Raw genomic sequence first — 22312 nt, 5'->3', positions numbered from 1 at the left:
ACCTTCCAAGAATCCAACCAAGGGCAAAGCAAACAACAAAGACAAGGTATCTAATGATGATACAACTCCTGTTATTCCTGTGCAACCAATGCCACCCACAGATCCTTATGCAAATCGTTGGAAGCGAATAAATTCCCTTACCATCGCAGCTAAGGATAAACTTGAGATTGTAACCCATCTATCAAAGCCAGATCAAGATATCTTTCGTAGTTACCTCAACTATGCGGACAATGCAGTGCTCCAACAGTGGGTAATTAGCTACTTTGAGACCAAGTTTCATAATGATGGTTGATGTCTACTCCCGCTTCTTTTCCTGTAGACAGTGTTGGGCCTCCAAGAGCAGAGGTTTGTAGAACAGCAGCAAGTTTTCCCTTAAGTGGATCACCCAAGGTTTATCGAACTCAGGGAGGAAGAGGTCAAAGATATCCCTCTCAAGCAACCCTGCAATCACGATACAAGAAGTCTCTTGTGTCCCCAACACACCTAATACACTTGTCAGATGTATAGGTGCACTAGTTCGGCGAAGAGATAGTGAAATACAAGTGGTATGAATGAATATGAGCAGTAGTAATGGCGCCAGAAAATAGCTTGCTGGCGTGCAGTTGATGGTGGTAATATTTCAGAAGTAAAGATGCAGTAGAACAGTAAATAAGCGATGATTGCAGTATTTGGAAACAAGGCCTAGGGATCATACTTTCACTAGTGGACACTCTCAACATTGATCACATAATAAAACCACTCTACACTCTCTTGTTGGATGATGAACACCACTAATTGTGTAGGGCTACAAGAGCACCTCAATGCCGGAGTTAACAAGCTCCACAACATTCGATATTCATATTTAATTAACCTTAGAGTGCATGATAGATCAACACAACTATACCAAGTACTAACATAGCATGCACACTGTCACCATCACACTATGAAAGGAGGAATAGATCACATTAATACCATCATAGTAATAGTTAACTTCATAATCTACAAGAGATCACAATCATAAACTACGCCAAGTACTACATGATGCACACACTGTCACCATTACATCATGAAGGAGGAATAGAGTACTTTAATAACATCACTAGAGTAGCACATAGATTAATAGTGATACAAAGCTCATATGAATCTCAATCATGTAAGGCAGCTCATGAGATCATTGTATTGAAGTACATGGGAGAGAGATTAACCACATAGCTACCGGTACAGCCCTTAGCCTCGAGAGAGAACTACTCCCTCCTCATGGGAGACAGCAGCGGTGATGAAGATGGCGGTGATGTCGATGGAGATGCCTTCCGGGGGCACTTCCCCGTCCCGGCAGCGTGCTGGAACAGAGACTTCTGTCCCCTAGATCTTGGCTTCGCGATGGCGGCGGCTCTGGAAGGTTTCTCGTACCGTGGCTTATTCGTTTCGAAGATTTAGTTCAGGGGGCTTCTTATAGGCTAAGAGGCGGAGTCTGAGGGGTTACGGAGCCACCACACAATAGGGGGGCGCGGCCCCCCTCTTGGCCGCCCCAGCCACATGTGTGGCCCCCCTGTGGCCCTCCTCTGGTCCCTCTCGGGTGTTCTGGAAGCTTCGTGGAATTATAAGATGCTGGGCGTTGATTTCGTCCAATTCCGAGAATATTTCCTTACTAGGATTTCTGAAACCAAAAACAGCAGAAAACAGGAACTGGCACTTCGGCATCTTGTCAATAGGTTAGTTCCGGAAAATGCATAATAATGACATAAAGTATGTATAAAACATGTAGGTATTGTCATAAAACAAGCATGGAACATAAGAAATTATCGATACGTTAGAGACGTATCAGCATCCCCAAGCTTAGTTCCTACTCGTCCTCGAGTAGGTAAACGATAACAAAGATAATTTCTGAAGTGACATGCTACCAACATAATCTTGATCATACTATTGTAAAGCATATGAGATGAATGCAGCGATTCAAAGAAATGGTAAAGACAATGATTAAACAACTGAATCATATAGCAAAGACTTTTCATGAATAGTACTTTCAAGACAAGCATCAATAAGTCTTGCATAAAAGTTAACTCATAAAGCAATAAATTCAAAGTAAAGACATTGAAGCAACACAAAGGAAGATTTAAGTTTCAGCGGTTGCTTTCAACTTTCAACATGTATATCTCATGGATAGTTGTCAATGCAAAGTAATATGATGAATGCAAACATGCAAGTATGTAAGAATCAATGCACAGTTGACACAAGTGTTTGTTTCTAAGATGGAAGGAAGTGGATAAACTGACTCAACATAAAAGTAAAAGAATGGCCCTTCGAAGAGGGAAGCATGGATTGCTATATTTGTGCTAGAGCTTTTATTTTGAAAACAAGAAACAATTTTGTCAACGGTAGTAATAAAGCATATGTATTATGTATAAGATATCCTACAAGTTGCAAGCCTCATGCATAGTATACCAATAGTGCCCGCACCTTGTCCTAATTAGCTCGGATTACCTGGATTATCATTGCAATACATATGTTTTAACCAAGTATCACAAAGGGGTACCTCTATGCCGCCTGTACATAGGTCTAAGGAGAAAGCTCGCATTGGATTTCTCGCTTTTGATTATTCTCAACTTAGACATCCATACCGGGACAACATAGACAACAGATAATGGACTCCTCTTTAATGCATAAGCATTCAACAACAGATAATATTCTCATAAGAGGTTGAGGATTGTTGTCCAAACTGAAACTTCCACCATGGATCATGGCTTTAGTTAGTGGCCCAATGTTCTTCTCTAACAATATGCATGCTCAAACCATTCAACTCATGGTAAATCGCCCTTACTTCACACAAGACGAACATGCATAGCAACTCACATGATATTCAACAAAGGGTAGTTGATGGCGTCCCCAGGAACATGGTTATCGCACAACAAGCAACTTAATAAGAAATAAGATACATAAGTACATATTCAATACCACAATAGTTTTTAGGCTATTTGTCCCATGAGCTATATATTGCAAAGACAAATAATAGAAATTTAAAGTTAGCACTCAAGCAATTTACTTTGGAATGGCAGAGAAATACCATGTAGTAGGTAGGTATGGTGGACACAAGTGGCATAGTTATTGGCTCAAGGATATGGATGCACGAGAAGTAATCCCTCTCAATACAAGGCTTAGGCTAGCAAGGTTATTTGAAGCAAACACAAGTATGAACCGGTATAGCAAAACTCACATAAAAACATATTGCAAGCATTATAAGACTCTACACTGTCTTCCTTGTTGTTCAAACCCTTACTAGAAAATATCTAGACCTTAGAGAGACCAATCATGCAAACCAAATTTTAGCAAGCTCTATGTATTTCTTCACTAATAGGTGCAAAGTATATGATGCAAGAGCTTAATCATGAGCACAACAATTGCCAAGTATCAAATTATTCAAGACATCATACCAATTACCACATGTAGCATTTTCTGTTTCCAACCATATAACAATTAATGAAGCAGTTTTAACCTTCGCCATGAACATTAAAAGCTAAGAACACATGTGTTCATATGAACCAGCGGAGCGTGTCTCTCTCCCACACAAGCATTTATTCAGACAAAACAAAATAAAAACAAACAGACGCTCCAAGTAAAGTACATAAGATGTGATGGAATAAAAATATAGTTTCAATAGAAGAAACCTGATAATGTTGTCGATGAAGAAGGGGATGCCTTGGGCATCCCCAAACTTAGATGCTTGAGTCTTCTTGAAATATGCAGGGATGAACCACCGGGGCATCCCCAAGCTTAGAGCTTTCACTCTCCTTGATCATATTGTATCATCCTCCTCTCTTGATCCTTGAAAACTTCCTCCACACCAAACTCAAAACAAACTCATTAGAGGGTTAGTGCATAATCAAAATTCACATGTTCAGAGGTGACATAATCATTCGTAACACTTCTGGACATTGCACAAAGCTACTGAAAGTTAATGGAATAAAGAAATCCATCAAACATAGCAAAACAGGCAATGCGAAATAAAAGGCAGAATCTGTCAAAACAGAACAGTCCGTAAAGACGAATTTTTTAGGTGCAACAGACTTGCTCAAATGAAAATGCTCAAATTGAATGAAAGTTGCGTACATATCTGAGGATTACTCACGTAAATTGGAAGATTTTTCTGAGTTACCTACAGAGACTACTGCTCAAATTCGTGACAGCAAGAAATATGTTTCTGCGCAGTAATCCAAATCTAGTATGAACCTTACTATCAAAGACTTTACTTGGCACAACAATGCAATAAAATAAAGATAAGGAGAGGTTGCTACAGTAGTAACAACTTCCAAGACTCAACAAAACAGTAGCAAAATAAAGACATGGGTTATCTCCCAAGAAGTGCTTTCTTTATAGCCATTAAGATGGGCTCAGTAATTTCAATGATGCACTCCCAAGAAGTAATAGTTGAAGGAAAAGAGAGCATCAAAAAGAAAATTCAAAACAAATTTAAGCCTAACCCACTTCCTATGAAAAGGAATCTTGTAAATAAACAAATTTATGAAGCATAATGCAACAAGCATAGAAAGACTAGACAAGCGCAACTTCAAGATTTTCAGCATATAGAGAGGTGTTTTAGTAACATGAAAATTTCTACAACCATATTTTCCTCTCTCATAAAGATTTTCAGTAGCATCATGAACAAACTCAACAATATAACTATCAAATGAAACATTCTTATCATGATCTACGTGCATAAAATTATTATTACTCTCCACATAAGCATAGTCATTCTTATTAATTGTAGTGGGAGCAAATTCAACAAGGTAGCTATCATTATTATTCTCATCAAATGTAGGAGGCATAGTATAATCATAATAAAATTTACTCTCCATAGTAGGTGGCACCAAAAGACAACTATCATTATAATCATCATAAATAGGAGGCAAAGTTTCATCAAAGTAAATTTTCTCCTCCATGCTTGGGGGACTAAAAATATCATGCTCATCAAAACCAGCTTCCCCAAGCTTAGAATTTTCCATATCATTAGCAACAATGGTGTTCAAAGCGTTCATACTAATATGTTCCATAGGTTTTTTAATTTTCGCATCAAACCATCCATGTCTTAACTCAGGAAATAGATTAAAAAGCTCCATGTTGCTTTCCATTATGCCTAACTAGTGAAATAAAAACAAGAAACAAAAAGATGCAATTGCAGGATCTAAAGGAAATAGCTTCGAGCAGTTACAACGGCGCCAGAAAATTACTTAGTTACCTGGGACCGAAGTGTGAGCGCCTTTTACCTTTCCTCCCCGGCAACGGCGCCAGAAAATAGCTTGATGTCTACTCCCGCTTCTTTTCATGTAGACAGTATTGGGCCTCCAAGAGCAGAGGTTTGTAGAACAGCAGCAAGTTTTCCCTTAAGTGGATCACCCAAGGTTTATCGAACTCAGGGAGGAAGAGGTCAAAGATATCCCTCTCAAGCAACCCTGCAATCACGATACAAGAAGTCTCTTGTGTCCCCAACATACCTAATACACTTGTCAGATGTATAGGTGCACTAGTTCGGCGAAGAGATAGTGAAATATAAGTGGTATGAATGAATATGAGTTGTAGTAATGGCGCCAGAAAATAGCTTGCTGACGTGCAGTTGATGGTGGTAATATTGCAGGAAGTAAAGATGCAGTAGAACAGTAAATAAGCGATGAATGCAGTATTTGGAAACAAGGCCTAGGGATCATACTTTAACTAGTGGACACTCTCAACATTGATCACATAATAAAACCACTCTACACTCTCTTGTTGGATGATGAACACCACTAATTGTGTAGGGCTATAAGAGCACCTCAATGCCGGAGTTAACAAGCTCCACAACATTCGATATTCATATTTAATTAACCTTAGAGTGCATGATAGATCAACACAACTATACCAAGTACTAACATAGCATGCACACTGCCACCATCACACTATGAAAGGAGGAATAGATCACATCAATACCATCATAGTAATAGTTAACTTCATAATCTACAAGAGATCACAATCATAAACTACGCCAAGTACTACATGATGCACACACTGTCACCATTACATCATGAAGGAGGAATAGAGTACTTTAATAACATCACTAGAGTAGCACATAGATTAATAGTGATACAAAGCTCATATGAATCTCAATCATGTAAGGCAGCTCATGAGATCATTGTATTGAAGTACATGGGAGAGAGATTAACCACATAGCTACCGGTACAGCCCTTAGCCTCGAGAGAGAACTACTCCCTCCTCATGGGAGACAGCAGCGGTGATGAAGATGGCGGTGATGTCGATGGAGATGCCTTCCGGGGGCACTTCCCCGTCCCGGCAGCGTGCCGGAACAGAGACTTCTGTCCCCCAGATCTTGGCTTCGCGATGGCGGCGGCTCTGGAAGGTTTCTCGTACCGTGGCTTATTCGTCTCGAAGATTTAGGTCAGGGGGCTTCTTATAGGCGAAGAGGCGGAGTCGGAGGGGTTACGGAGCCGCCACACAATAGGGGGCGCGGCCCCCCTCTTGGCCGCGCCAGCCACATGTGTGGGGCCCCTGTGGCCCTCCTCTGGTCCCTCTCGGGTGTTCTGGAAGCTTCGTGGAATTATAAGATGCTGGGCGTTGATTTCGTCCAATTCCGAGAATATTTCCTTACTAGGATTTCTGAAACCAAAAACAGCAGAAAACAGGAACTGGCACTTCGGTATCTTGTCAATAGGTTAGTTCCGGAAAATGCATAATAATGACATAAAGTATGTATAAAACATGTAGGTATTGTCATAAAACAAGCATGGAACATAAGAAATTATCGATACGTTGGAGACGTATCAATGGTCATGATGGTGGATCTGCAGCTGCTCAGTGAATTGTCATAGTTTAGTTGTTTGTTGGCCACCTTTTGTTTATACAACTAGGAATACGATAGCACCTGGTGGTAGTATGGACACACCATATATCATGCATATTTTGTGTATATTGAGCAGACTTGGTTGTGTGGCTAGCTGTAGCATCTTGAGTGATCAGGTAAAGAGTCACGTAGTATGTGAACTTGATTATGTCGACTGGATTTATCTGATGTATGAAACATTATATGGGCTATTTCATGTATTGAACCCTGTCATTGTGAAGATCACAGGTGCTAGTTAATTCCATTTTCATATATGTACCATGTTGTCATGCAAGTTATGAAATCTGGAACCAAACCAAACCAAACAACAGCCAAACCAACGTGCCAAATATTTTGCTAGTCATTTGGTTTGAAACCAAATGGAAGCCAACGGGTTTGCCAAAATTTTGGCAGGTACTATGGGCTACAATCCAAACAATCATGAGTTGCCAATTTTTTGGCTATGCCCTGTGTTTGGTCATGCCAATAATTTGGTAGGGCTAGATGGGGCACAATCCAAACAGCCCCTAAGGGTATGTTTGGTTGGGTACCAATAGCAGCCTTACCAAAATATTGGTCGTGCCCCACCTCTTTGGCTACGATTTGGTTCAGTACCAATTTTGGCTCGCCCCGCCCAGCGTTGGCGCGCCCACGTCTTCTTTTCGCCAAATTGCGGGCGAAACCGCAGCGCGGAATTCGTCCGCCAAAAAATTGGCAGCCAAATCTGGCATGAGCAGGCCACGGAGGTATAAAAATGTTCGCCCTCTTTTTTTCCGTCCACTTCACTTTCCTCTTCGCATCTCACCTACATGCGCACACAAGAACCAGAGGAGGCCGGACGGCACGATCTGCAGGCTGCAGCTATCTCCTATTCGCCGGTTCCTGCGTCAATCTGAGCTGCTCCGCCGGCCGCCGGTGCTGCTTCACTTCTTGGATCAATCTGTCCATCAACGCACGTCAAGGTTAGTGCTCAGATCCCCATCCAACCCCACCCCGATCCCCTTTTTTCTATGACTGATTTACTTGAATCTTAGGCTGTTTAGTTGTTGATGGGATGCACGTAAGTGCTGCTTGGTAGATCTGATCTTTTGCTTGTCAAATCGTTGTTATTTGTCTCCTGCAAGAAAATGTGGCATGTTAAGCCCATCAGATTAGTTATACTGAACTTGATTAATACTTATTTGTTAGTCCTTTTATTGCTGAATGAGAAGCACATACTTGCATTTTGTTTGTCCATTTTGGTGTTTTTATATAAGCTATTAATCCCAATTATTAGTTCGAAGCTGCTCTAATTTTGTAACATGTATCTCTCAGCAAGTAGGAATTTTTAATGATGTGTCTAGATGGTCATTTATTTGAATGTATTTATTTGACTCAGATGGACATGGACCAGCAAAGATATTATGTGTACACCATGTTGAGGCGGAGGACTCTATCTGTCATTGTCCTTCTCTTGGCTTTGTGGTATAGAAACAGGGATGGTAGAAAAAGAAGAGGTAGAGGTCAAAAATAAGGTCCACTAGTTGAGAGAGACCTCTACAAAACTAATGTGTGATTAGGCTTATTAACACATCAGATGCAACATGCATCAAGCAACTGAGGATGTCTCGATCTGTATTTTACAAGCTATGCAATAGGCTGAGGCAGAAGGAGCTGTTAATTGACACCTTTCATGTTTCGGTAGAGGAACAAGTTGCGATGTTCCTATACATGGTAGGTCAACATCACACAAATTCATCCGTTGGATTCTGGTTTTGGCGGTCTAGTGAAACAGTGAGCAGATATTTCAATATTGTCCTGCGTGCAATCGGGGAGTTAGCACGTGATCTCATTTATATTAGATCAACAGATACACACACAAAAATCACTAGCAACCAGAACAGATTCTACTCATACTTTGAGGTAACTATCAGACTAGAGATTTCTTGTATTTATTATACAAGATCGACGTTTCCCAAGCTTAACATACAATACTCTTTTTTGTATTCATGGGGATGTATAGGGGCACTAGATGGCACTCATGTTAAGGCTTGTGTTCCTGCCTATATGGTGGACAAATTTAGGGGTCGGAAGTCATACCCCTCCCAAAATGTGCTAGCAGTTGTTGATTTCGACCTTCGGTTCACGTATGTTCTAGCAGGATGGGAGGGCTCTGCCCATGATTCCCTTGTGCTAAAAGATGCCCTCACACGTCCAGTAGGTCTAAAAATACCTGAAGGTACATATACAACATAACATCAATGTTTGTCACTCTCATGTGAATTTGACCTTAGCTCACCATTAATATAACATGGTTGTAGGGAAATTTTTCTTGGCTGATGTCGGGTATGTTGCGAGGCCAGGGATATTGCCTCCTTATCGTGGCGTGCGCTACCACCTAAATGAGTTTGCTGGATCACGTGACCCAAATACCCCACAAGAATTATTCAACCACCGGCATTCATCACTTAGGACCACAGTTGAACGAGCATTTGCAGCACTAAAGAGTCGCTTTAAGATTCTTAGTCAGAGGCCCTTCATACCTTTAAAATCTCATATTAAGGTTGTAGTTGCTTGTTGCGCTTTACACAATTGGATACTAGAAAATGGTCCTGATGAGTATGTTGTGGATGAGGCGACGTGGTATGCCAACCTTCCTAGGAGTAGTGGACGTGTTCGTGATCGGGAGGCTGACATACGTGAGTGGGCTGCTAAGCGTGATTTATTAGCTCTGCAAATGTGGGAAGATAAAGAGAGTGCACAGAAGTGAGGCTAATGCCACCCTGCCTTAATGCTTTTGATGTATCTCCAATCCAGGGATTAGTGCTTTTGTTGTATCTCCATGAGAGGATTAGTGCTTTTGATGTAACCTCCGTGCGAGGGATTAGTGCTTTAGATGTATCCCCATGCAAATATTTGTAGTCTGAAGCTGATTGTAATAGACTTATGTAACTTGTTTTATCCTTCTAAGATTGTTCTAGTTATTTAAGTTTCTTATTTTAGATTCCTTGGTTATTTTTTATTTCTGTCCTGCGATATTATGTTTGTAGTACCAATCTGCAGATCATGGGGAAGCATAAGCTTGATGTCAAGAGTGAGGAGGACTGCAACTCTAGTGATAAGTACATCACCTGGACTGATGAAGCTACAAAGTTCATGTTGGACTGGTATATTGATCTTCGCAGGGACAAACCAGCAACTTTCAAGTTCAAGAAACAACACCACTTGCAGTGTGCTGATGCTCTAAATGGCAAGTTTTCTCTTGGAGCCACTCAAAACCAAGTGGATCGACATTATTGTTCATACAAGGAGAAATGGAGCTGGGTGCGACGAGCCATGAACAATAGTGGCAATGGCTTTGAGGCTAGCACTTACAAATTTACACTTTCTGAGTCAGAAAAGCAACATCTCAGTGTAAGTGTTGATGCTATGGCTTGAAATCTTTTTTCTTTATATGTGTAGCTTCTCATGTTTTCTATTTATCACACAATATCTTACACCTGTGGTGCCTTACCTTGTGACAGAAAACAACAATCAATTATCTTACTAGACCCATCAGGTTCTTCCATGAATTGGAAGAGTTGTTCTCTGACCAATCCCAAGCTGATGGCTCACTTGCAATTGACCAAACCACTGTCAATGTTGATGATGGTAATGATGACAATGAGGATGTGCTGGAACATGAAGGTTATCCAATCCCAGTGGACAACGACGAAGTTGACTCAGGTATCATTGGCCGCCTCAGTGCTAAAGTTGAGTTGGATGGCAATCCTTTAAACAAGAAGCGCAAGCGAGTGACATCATCACCTTCCAAGAATCCAACCAAGGGCAAAGCAAACAACAAAGACAAGGTATCTAATGATGATATAGCAGCTAGTATTAAGAAGCTAGCTGACTCTCTTGCAGCCCCTGCTATTCCAGTGCAACCAATGCCACCCATAGATCCTTATGCAAATCTTTGGAAGCGAATAAATTCCCTTACCATCACAACTAAGGATAAACTTGAGATTGCAACCCATCTATCAAAGCCAGATCAAGATATCTTTCGTAGTTACCTCAACTATGCGGACGATGTAGTAATTAGCTACTTTGAGACCAAGTTTCATAATGATGGTCGTCATGATGGTGGATTTGCAACTGCTCAGTGAATTGTCATAGTTTAGTTGTTTTTTGGCCACCTTTTGTTTATACCACTAGGAATACGATAGCACCTGGTGGTAGTATGGACACACCATATATCATGCATATTTTGTGTATATTGAGCAGACTTGGTTCTGTGGCTAGCTGTAGCATCTTGAGTGATCAGGTAAAGGGTCACGTAGTATGTGAACTTGATTATGTCGAGTGGATTTATCTGATGTATGACACATTATATGGGCTATTTCATGTATTGAACCCTGTCATTGTGAAGATCACAGGTGCTAGTTAATTCCATTTTCATATATGTACCATGTTGTCATGCAAGTTATGAAATCTGGAACCAAACCAAACAACAGCCAAACCAACGTGCCAAATATTTGGCTAGTCATTTGGCTTGAAACCAAATGGAAGCCAACGGGTTTGCCAAAATTTTGGTAGGTACTATGGGCTACAATCCAAACAATCATGAGTTGCCAACTTTTTGACTATGCCCTGTGTTTGGTCATGCCAATATTTATTGGTCGTGCCCCACCTTTTTGGCTACGATTTGGTTCAGTACCAATTTTGGCTTGCCCCGCCCAGCGTTGGCGCGCCCACATCTTCTTTTCGCCAAATCGCGGGTGAAACCGCGGCGCGGAAATCGGCCGCCAAAAAATTGGCAGCCAAATCTGGCGTGAGCAGGCCACGGAGGTATAAAAAGGTTTGCCCTATTTTTTTTCCGCCCACTTCACTTTCCTCTTCGCATCTCACCTACATGTTGATACGTCTCCAACGTATCGATAATTTCTTATGTTCCATGCTTGTTTTATGACAATACCTACATGTTTTATATACACTTTATGTCATATTTATGCATTTTCCGGCACTAACCTATTAACAAGATGCCGAAGAGCCAGTTGCTGTTTTCTGCAGTTTTTGGTTTCAGAAATCCTAGTAAGGAAATATTCTCGGAATTGGACGAAATCAACGCCCAGGATCTTATTTTTCCACGAAGCTTCCAGAACACCGGAGGAGATACGAAGTGGGGCGACGAGGCGCCCACACAACAGGGCGGCGCAGCCAGGGCTTGGGCCGCGCGGCCCTAGCGTGTGGGGCCCTCGTGGCGCCCCCTGACCTACCCTTCCGCCTACATAAGCCTTCGTCGATAATAGTTCCAGTACCGAGAGCCACGATACGGAAAACCTTCCAGAGACGCCGCCGCCGCCAATCCCATCTCCGGGGATTCAAGAGATCACCTCCGGCACCCTGCCGGAGAGGGGAATCATCTCCCGGAGGACTCTTCACCGCCATGGTCGCCTCCGGAGTGATGAGTGAGTAGTTCACCCCTGGACTATGGGTCCATAGCAGTAGCTAGATGGTCGTTTTCTCCTCATTGTGCTATCATTGTTGGATCTTGTGAGCTGCCTAACATGATCAAGATCATCTATTTGTAATGCTACATGTTGCGTTTGTTGGGATCCGATGAATAATGAATGCTATGTTATGTTGATTATCAATCTATCATCTATGTGTTGTTTATGATCTTGCATGCTCTCCGTTATTAGTAGAGGCTCTGGCCAAGTCGTTACTTGTAACTCCAAGAGGGAGTATTTATGCTCGATAGTGGGTTCATGCCTCCATTAAATGCAGGACAAGGACAGAAAGTTCTAAGGTTGTGGATGTGTTGTTGCCACTAGGGATAAAACATCAATGCTATGTCTAAGGATGTATTTGTTGATTACATTACGCACCATACTTAATGCAATTGTCTGTTGTTTGCAACTTAATACTGGAGGGGGTTCGGATGATAACCTGAAGGTGGACTTTTTAGGCATAGATGCATGCTGGATTGCGGTCTATGTACTTTTTCGTAATGCCCAATTGAATTTCACACTACTCATCATAACATGTATGTGCATTGTCATGCCATCTTTATTTGTCAATTGCCCAACTGTAATTTGTTCACCCAACATGCTATTTATCTTATGGGAGAGACACCACTAGTGAACTGTGGACCCCGGTCCATTCTTTTACATCGAATACAATCTACTGCAATACTTGTTCTACTGTTTTCTGCAAACATCATCATCCACACTATACATCTAATCCTTTGTTACAGCAAGCCGGTGAGATTGACAACCTCACTGTCACGTTGGGGCAAAGTAATTTGGTTGTGTTGTGCAGGTTCCACGTTGGCACCGGAATCCCTGGTGTTGTGCCGCACTACACTCCGCCGCCATCAACCTTCAACGTGCTTCTTGGCTCCTACTGGTTCGATAAACCTTGGTTTCTTACTGAGGGAAAACTTGCCGCTGTACGCATCACACCTTCCTCTTGGGGTTCCCAACGGATGCGTGTTGTACGCGTGTCACATGTGCACATAAGAACCAGAGGAGGCCGGACGGCACGATCTACAGGCTGCAGCTATCTCCTAGTCGCCGGTTCCTGCGCCAATCCAAGCTGCTCCGCCGGCCGCCTGTGCTGCTTCACTTCTTGGATCAATCTGTCCATCAACACACGTCAAGGTTAGTGCTCAGATCCCCATCCAACCCCACCCCGATCCCCTTTTTTCCATGACTGATTTACTTCAATCTTAGGCTGTTTAGTTGGAGATGGGATGCACGTAAGTGCTGCTTGGTAGATCTGATCTTTTGCTTGTCAAATCATTGTTATTTTTCTCATCAGGTACCTTAGCACAAATCCAAAGAGAGATAAGATCGATGAGCAGGAAGAGAAGCAGCACGGCAATAATTAGGACAACACCGGCGTTTGGGTTTTCAGGAAGAGGATGGAAGGGAACAACATTCTAAATGGAGGGGAACAACAACTTAGACGGAGAGGAACACCAGCCTAGACTGGGCGGAACAACATCTCAGACGAAGGGGAATATTTGCCTAGCCGGTAGGGAACAACATCCTAGATGGAGGGGAATAACTGCCTAGGCGGTGGAGAACAACAGTCTAGACGGAGGGGAACATCTTCCTAGACGGAGCGAAACACACCAACTTAGTCAGAGAGGAATAACAACTTAGACAAAGGGGAACAACTTCCTAGATGAAGGAGAACACCATCCTAGATGGACGGGAACAACTTCTTAGACGGAGCGGAACAACATTCTTTATTGAGGGAACAACAACTTAGTCAGAGGGGAACAACAACTTAGACGGAGGGGAATAACTTCCTAGACGTTGGGAAACAACAACTTGGAAGGAGCGAAACAACATCCTAGAAGGAGCGAAAACAATATCCTAGACTGAGGGGAACAACACAGCTTAGACGAAGAATAACATCCTAGACATAGGGGAACAACACAACCTAGAAACAAAAGCCCAATCGGTGGGAACATACTAGACAGAGGGGAACAACAGTCTAGATGGTGGTGAACAACAACCTACCTGGGGGACAACATCTTAGATAGAGGGGAACAACACAACCTAGAAACAACAGCACAACCGATGGGGAACATCCTAGACGGAGGAGAACAACATCCGAGACAGTGTGGAACAACAACCTAGATGGGTGGAGGGGAACAACATCATAGACGAAGGGGGCAAAGGCCTAGAGAGAGGGGAACAACGACCTAGACGGAGTGGAACGACATCCTAAATGGAGGGGAATAATATCCTAGACAGAGAGGAACAACAACCCATCCAGTGAGGAACAACATTCTAAACGGAGGGGAACAACAACCAGGCAATGAGGAACAACATTCTAAATGGAAGGGAACAACAGACTAGGAGGTGGGGTACAACATCATAAACGGAGCGGAACAAAAGCATTTCAAAGAAGGAACAACATTGGAGTCATATGATGAAAACCACATAGGTTGAGAGGAATAAAAAAAATTATAATGCGGAACAACATCGAGTTATATGAAAAACAACACACTATAGATTTAGTGGAACAAACCCATTTATACTGAGAAAAAACTTGAGGCATATAAAAAATATCCCATATATTGTGGGTAACAAATCCATCTGTAAGGAGAGCAACCTTATAGATTGTGGGGAACATAAATTGTAATGAAGGGAAAATAAATTTTCATAATGAGAAACAGAAAAACATGAAAAAATATATTTTAAAAATAAATTAAAAGAAAATAAACGAAATAGAAGAAGAAATAATATAATAAGAAAAGTAGATGGAAGCATATGAGGAAATGAAGAAAAAAAACATGCAAAGATACAGCAGCGCAAGCTAGAAATAATAAATATTGAGCTTCTATCTTGTGGAACAACCATGATCTTATTTTATTGACGGGCTACCCTAGCTGGCGATCGTTCGCTCAAATCCTGCCTAGCGATCACTTTCCGACAGCTTTTTTTGGTTTAATCATACGTGAGCAAACCTCTTTCTCTTTCCTTTCTCTGACCCACGTCCACGTTAAAACTTTCCAAATTTAAAAATTCAAAATGTTTGAACTTTCAAACGACAACTCCAAATTAAGATTCGCTTTCACCAATAAATCCGTCTCGACGAGATCTTCAAAACTAGCACCCATGTTAATATGTTTCGACAAACTTTTTTTCTGGCTAAAAGTTATCAACCCTCTCCTATTCGAATAATCAACCTCTCCGTACTTGAGTGATCAACGGTAAATGTATAAAATTATCAACCTGGTTCAGGATATTGAGGAAAAGTTCTGCATGCATGCACAAATAGACGAATCTGCTGATGTCAGCGGAATCTTTTACAAATTTGAAAATTCAAAACGTTTTAACTTTCAAACGACAACTCCAAATTAAGATCCGTTTTCACCAATAAATTCGTCTCGACGAGATCTTCAAAACTAGCACCCATGTTGATATGTTTCGACAAACTTTTTTTCTGGCTAAAAGTTATCAACCCTCTCCTATTCGAATAATCAACCCCTCCGTATTTGAGTGATCAACGGTAAATGTATAAAATTATCAACCTGATGCAGGGTATTGAGAGAAACTTCTGCATGCATGCACAAATAGACGAATCTGCTGATGTCAGCAGAATCTTTTCCAAATTTCAAAATTCAAAACGTTTTAACTTTCAAACGACAACTCCAAATTAAGATCCGCTTTCACCAATAAATCCGTCTCGACGAGATCTTCAAAACTAGCACCCATGTTGATATATTTCAACAAACTTTTTTTCTGGCTAAAAGTTATCAACCCTCTCCTATTCGAATAATCAACCCCTCCGTACTTGAGTGATCAACGGTAAATGTATAAAATTATCAACATGGTGCAGGGTATTGAGGGAAAGTTCAGCATGCATGCACAAATAGACGAAACTGCTGATGTCAGCGGAATGTTTTCCAAATTTCAAAATTCAAAATATTTTAACTTTCAAACGACAACTCCAAATTAAGATCCGCTTTCACCAATAAATCCGTCTCGACGAGATCTTCAAAACTAGCACCCATGTTGATATGTTTCGAGAAACTTTTTTTCTGGCTAAAAGTTATCAATCCTATCCTATTCGAATAATCAACTCCTCCATACTTGAGTGATCAATGGTAAATGTATAAAATTATCAACCCCAAAGTTAATTTTATTTTAAACATTTTACCGAATATTTTTTTGTTTAGAAGCTATCAACCCGGTGTCCTGTTATTTATCAACGGTAAATATAAATAACTACCAATCTTAAAAATCTAACTTCATTTCGAATATTTTGGCGACTGTTTTTAGTTTACAAGTTATCAACCCGGTGCTCCGTTATTTATCAATGGTAATTATAAAAAAACTACCAACCCTAAAAAGTATTTCATTTAGAATATTTTAGCGAACATTTTTTATTTTACAAGCTATCAACCTGGTGCCTCGTTATTTATCAACTGTAAATATAAGTAAATAATAACCCTAAAAAGTATTTCATTTAGAATATTTTAGCGACTCTCTTTTAGTTTACAAGCTATCAACCCGATGACCCGCTATTTATCAATGGTAAATATAAATAAATATCAACCCTAAAAATTTAATTTAATTTAAAATATGTAGCGACTCTTTTTTTGTTTACAAGTTATCAACTCGGTGCCCCGTTATTTATCAACGGTAAATATAAATACCTAGCGACCCTAAAAAGTAAATTTCATTTAGAATATTTTAGCAACTTTTGTTAGCTTACAACTTAAAAACAGTAATTAATTTAATTAGCAAGTGGTAGTTCATTTGAGTTGCAAGTGGATCTTCCCACCCGTTATTTTCCCCCTTAAAAACCACTGGCCCGAAAAAGGGAATTGCAAAAGGATCCCCTTAAACATGAATTACCGTATGAAAAATAAAACCCAAAAAGGGAATTGCAAAAAGGGAATTGCAAAAAGAGAATTGAGAGTCTGCCTCGTGCTGAATAAAAAGAGTGAGATGCTATGTGTATGCATGCAAAAACTTATGAAAGCGTGCTGAAAGCCGAAAAGTTGGCTCATTAAATGCAAATCCATGAGATGCTCTGTGCATATGCATGCATGCAGTGTGAACGCTCTTGGCTGCATGCAACTTGCAAAGTAGTAATACAAGCTGTTAGTGTGAACACGTGTGAACGTAATTAAAAACACTACGTGACAAAAAGGGAATTGACTCGCTCCGCGAGCGCTTCCGCGCCACAAAAAGTGATTGCTCGAGCAATCGATTGCTAGGGAGGGGATTCGTTTATTGACTGCGTTCCATTCCAGCCTGCTACAGGGTGTGGGTTCGATCCCTGGTTGTACGTTTTTGCTCTTTTCAAAGGAAAGCAGGTAAACAAAGCTAACGAGCTAACTGGGCCGAGCCCACGTCCAAATTCTTCAGCGAAACGAGACTCGTGCGCTACCGAGCAGCGAACCTTCCTCCCGCCTGAAGCGGCAACTTCATGGGCCGCCCAGACACGGCCCAGCAAGGTACTACCGATTTTTCTTTTTTTCTTTTTCGTTTTTTATTTTTCGTTTGTCTGTTTGGAGAAAATTTCAAATCTGAAGTTTCTCCAAAGAGACGATTTTCAATTATGAACAAATTTTAAATCCAAACAAATTTAAATTTTCACTTTGAATAAATTTCAAATCTGAACAAATTTTAATTTTGAACAAATTTCAAAACCAAACAAATTTTCAGTTCGAAAAAAATTCAAAGACGAACAAATTTTAATTTTGAACAAATTTAATTGAATAATTTTAAAATCTGAACAATTTTCTAAACAAATTCAAATATACAAATCGTTCAGATTTTGAACAAATTTTCAAATCTGATGCTTCTCCAAAAAGACGAATTTCAATTATGAACAATTTTTAAATCCAAACAAATTTAAATTTTCACTTTGAATAAATTTCAAATCTGAACATATTTTAATTTTGAACAAATTTCAAAACCAAAAAAAATTTCAGTTCGAAAAAAATTTAAAAGACGAACAAATTTTAATTTTGAACAAATTTAAAATTGAACAATTTTAAAATCTGAACAATTTTCTAAATAAATTCAAATATACAAATCGTTCAGATTTGAAAAAAGTTCAAATCAGAAATATGTCCGGATTAAAAACAGTTCAAAAAACTTGAAAAATTCTAAGTTGAAAAAAAGTTAAGGTTTGAAGAAAACTTCAAAAAAAACTGACAGAAAATCGGAAAACCGGAAGAAAAACAGAAAAACCAGAGAAAAGCGGCTAAATAGAAGAAAACCTGAGGGAAAATCACCCTGTGCTCGCTACATGGGCCGGCCCAGAAATAACTGGCCCCTGTGCGGAGCATCGCATCCCTCCCGCTATAAGCGGAGAATAGGAACCGCGGCAGCGAGCAGGATTGGCCGCCAGCTACTGCGCTGAGTTCAGAAATCAGGAAACGAATAAAACGTACTGGGCCGTTGTTAAAAGTCTTCAGTAACTTTTCCCCGCGCCGCATTGGCGTTCCTACTACATCTGGAGGCTGCACGTGAGGCGCAGCCCGTTACCTATGGCTGCGCGGATGCTTGTGCTCCATGGACGAGGTAGTGTGCGTGCTCTGTTGCAGACTTGCAGTGCAGGGATGGGAGCGGAGGATGCTTGTGGACGGTGCAAGCATTGTGTTTGTTAACATGTCTCATCGCACTGGAGGACTTGTTCGTCGTATGCATTTGCTGTTCTAGCGAACCCGTACTTGCGATATCTGGTTGTCTTATAATTCTGAATAGATTCCATGCTCTTTTTTACGTGTACATAAGTATATATTGTATTAACTTAACAAATTATTTAGTTTCATGGTTTTTACATCTAAGCACTGGTACCACCCTTTAATAGTTTAATTCCAATAGGAAATTCTAAGCACATCCAAACACCAGACTCGAATTGGAAGCCATTTCTTTTTCATCTTCAATTTGAAATTCTTAATCCAAAATTACGGAGGATCTTAGAAATCATGTGCTTTTCACAGGGTTCAGCCATGCACAGGTAAGGACGACCTGTAGGAGCTGGCGCAGTCTGCAGGGGCGAAGGTGAGGGTGCGCTTGTCGAGGTTGTAGCCGACGTGCATGTTCTGCTGCGCGACGCTCCCGAGGATGGCCAGCGGACGGTCCTTCGACACCGGCGCCACCGCCAAGCACATGATCCCTTCCTCCCACTCCATGAACGTGTTCTCCGCCTTCAGCGTCACTGCCACGCCGACGAAGGCCAGGTACAGCGTCACATCCGGGACGCTCTTGTTGAACCAGTACCGACGACTCGGCCCGCCCACATCGTAGCACAGCTGCAGCGGCGATGGCAGAGACGGCAGCTTCCGGAAACCGGTCCCGATCCGCTTGCTCAGCTCGTTCACCATCTGGTCCACAAGCGCCTTGTCGAGGAATGTCATCGGCGTGCCGGAATCGACGATGACGCGTGAAAGGTGCTGGAAGGAGGCGTTCCCGATCCTGACGGACTCGAGCAAGATGGTGTAGTAGGCTTCGAAGTCGGAGCGGACCAGCGCCGTGGTGGCCGCGCCCGGCTCCGTCACGGTGGCGCGGTCGCCGAAGTTGAACGCCGAGGAGGCGTTCTTCACGTTGTAGGGGAGCAAGCAGTAGGAGAACCTGCGGCCTAAGGAAGTTTTGGCGCCGAGCTGGCCGATGAGGGAGGTTCTTCCGGCACCGAGGCCGACCATGGCGTCCACGACGAATGTGCTGTTCGTTGACGTGGAGCAGCCGAAGGTGACATTCGGCACCAACACATACGGATGGCTGCGACACCCCGGGCATCCGCCTGGAATGCTTTCGAAGGTGAAAGTCTCGGTGGAGAGTAGACCGCTTGTCTTGGTGCCGTCGACGTAGGACCGGAAGTACTGGCAGTTGGACCTGGCGTCGCAAGAAATGCTATACTGGAGTGCTTGGCACGCGCCGGAGTGGCAGCCTACGCGGCGGAACGTCGACGAGGAGGACGGGTTGAAGACGGCCCTCGGCGGCATGGCCCTGGCGGCTGCTGTCCGAGGTGCGCATTTGAACCAGACGAGGTCACTGCCTGTGTCGGCGATGGCGAGCATCCGGGTAGGCGGCGTGCCAACGTTGACGGCCATTAGGTACTCGAATGAACTCGACACGGCCTCGGACACAGCGCCTTCGCCGCCGACGTAGGAGCGCGCGAGGGCCGCGGCGCGTACCGTGGACCGCCGGACGGCAGCGAGCACGCGGTCGTGCTCGGTGAGCGCCGGGTCGTGGTACGGAGACTTGACAGAGTCCCGGTGAATGAACTCGACACTGAATCCGTCGACGCCTACGTACGCCGTGCACACGCAAAGCTGTCCCGCCAGGACGACGGCAGCGAGCAAGAGATTGCGACATGTCGTCGCTGTCGCCATTGTATCCTAATTCTGCCTAATGGCGCCGGCCTTTGCTAGGTGCCGCCGCTGATGCCGTATGATCGATCGATAAATAAGTATAACCCTGCTCTGGTAGTATTATAGGGGATGAGTATACAATAGCAATATCTCCCTATCTAAATTAATTGGCTCCATTTTATGTAGGGGATGAGTAGATTGGTTCATTAACTACTAGATACTACTTCCGTATCTACTTCAGTAATTGATAAACTGGAGCCAATTAATTTAGATCGGAGAGATAAAGTAATTAATTTGGATTGGAGAGACTACAGTAGTAATTACAAATTAATGTGATTTGTTTTTCTTTCACCACAAATTAATATGGGGAATTAAATGGTGAAGCAAAATGATGAGGAAATAAATGGGGAGAGGGAAATAGGAGATCACACGTGAGGTTCCTATTGCTTTAGCTTGTGAAACTGAAGATAAGGTGGTAGGTTATTGACCGGAGAATATAGCTAGAAAAATTTAGAAAGAAGTCTAACCCCCTAGGTTTCATCACTTCACGTTTGGGACGAAGAACCCCTCATGTTTCAAGTGGAGCACTTAACCCCCTCAGGTTTGCATTACCGGATACATTACCCCATCCAGGCGGTTTGTGATTGTATTAGCTGTTTTGGTGAGCGGTATTTTCCACGCCGTCGCTTCCTACTCTCCACAAACCGCCCGCCGGCAATCTTCCCCACCGCCCGCCCATGCTCTTCCCCATCGCCCGGTGCGACTCGCCGTTGCGCTGCCGTGGGGGGTCGAGCTCGACGACGACTCGATTGATGGCGATGCAAGTGCACAGGCACAGAAATCCACGAGGCCATGGGCTCGATGCCGATGCAGGTGTATTGGCGCCGACCTGTGGTGGATAGGGCAGCGGACGCGGAGGCAACACAGCTCGCGGTTGAGGGTCTTCGCGATTTGGGAGCGGCGCCAATCCTGATGAAGAGTGATCTTAATTTATTTGCAGGTCATGTACGCCTGCGTTGCAGGAATACTCCACTGGAAGCTTGTCACAGCGTACATATATCCTAACCTTGAGGTTCATTGCCGATGACAGAAATCCAATTCTCCAATTTGCATCTCCAAATCGACCTAGATCCAGTTCGTCCATCCTCTAAGTCTTGCACGAAAGAGGGAAAGGGGTAGCTAATTTGGGGAAGAAGGAGCACAAACCTGCACTGATTCGAAGACCCCTTGAATCGCCAGATTCAGCCGCTTATCATCGGAGAGTGAGAGTCGAGCGAAGTGGCGACGGGAGAGACCATCAGAGGAGAGGAGCAGAGCGGAGACGGGCTCGTGCAGTCGTGCTCGACCGGGAAACGACCACGACCAGGTGCCACCTCCTCACCACGCAGCCTCCACGTGGACCGATACCGCCTCCAAAACTACCATCGGCCTCACAAACCGCCTGGAGGGGGTAATGTATCAAGTAATGCAAACCTGAGGGGGTTAAGTGCTCCACTTGAAACCTGAGGGGGTTCTCCGTCCCAAACGTGAAACCTGAGGGGGTTATGTAGACTTCTTTCAAAAATTTAACATATCTTAAGGTACGCTCCTTAATTAATGGAGTGGCGATTTACTCTTCCACTAGGTTATGGCCCGTCCAGCTAGTTGTGGATCCC

The 22312-nt window shown here is 42.6% G+C and overlaps 1 protein-coding gene across 1 annotated transcript; it reads right to left on the bottom strand.

The window, feature by feature from the left end:
* Positions 1-19231: 19231 nt before the first annotated feature.
* On the bottom strand, positions 19232-20756 carry LOC127338248 (aspartic proteinase CDR1-like). The gene has a single exon (XM_051364447.1). It carries the CDS (start codon positions 20676-20678, stop codon positions 19290-19292), a length of 1389 nt encoding a protein of 462 aa, XP_051220407.1. The 5' UTR covers positions 20679-20756; the 3' UTR covers positions 19232-19289.
* Between the last annotated feature and the right edge of the window lie 1556 nt (positions 20757-22312).

The sequence above is a fragment of the Lolium perenne genome, chromosome 3, assembly GCF_019359855.2.
Source record: "Lolium perenne isolate Kyuss_39 chromosome 3, Kyuss_2.0, whole genome shotgun sequence".
In the NCBI taxonomy this organism is placed as follows: domain Eukaryota; kingdom Viridiplantae; phylum Streptophyta; class Magnoliopsida; order Poales; family Poaceae; genus Lolium; species Lolium perenne.
This window is presented reverse-complemented; position numbering and strand designations above follow the sequence as displayed.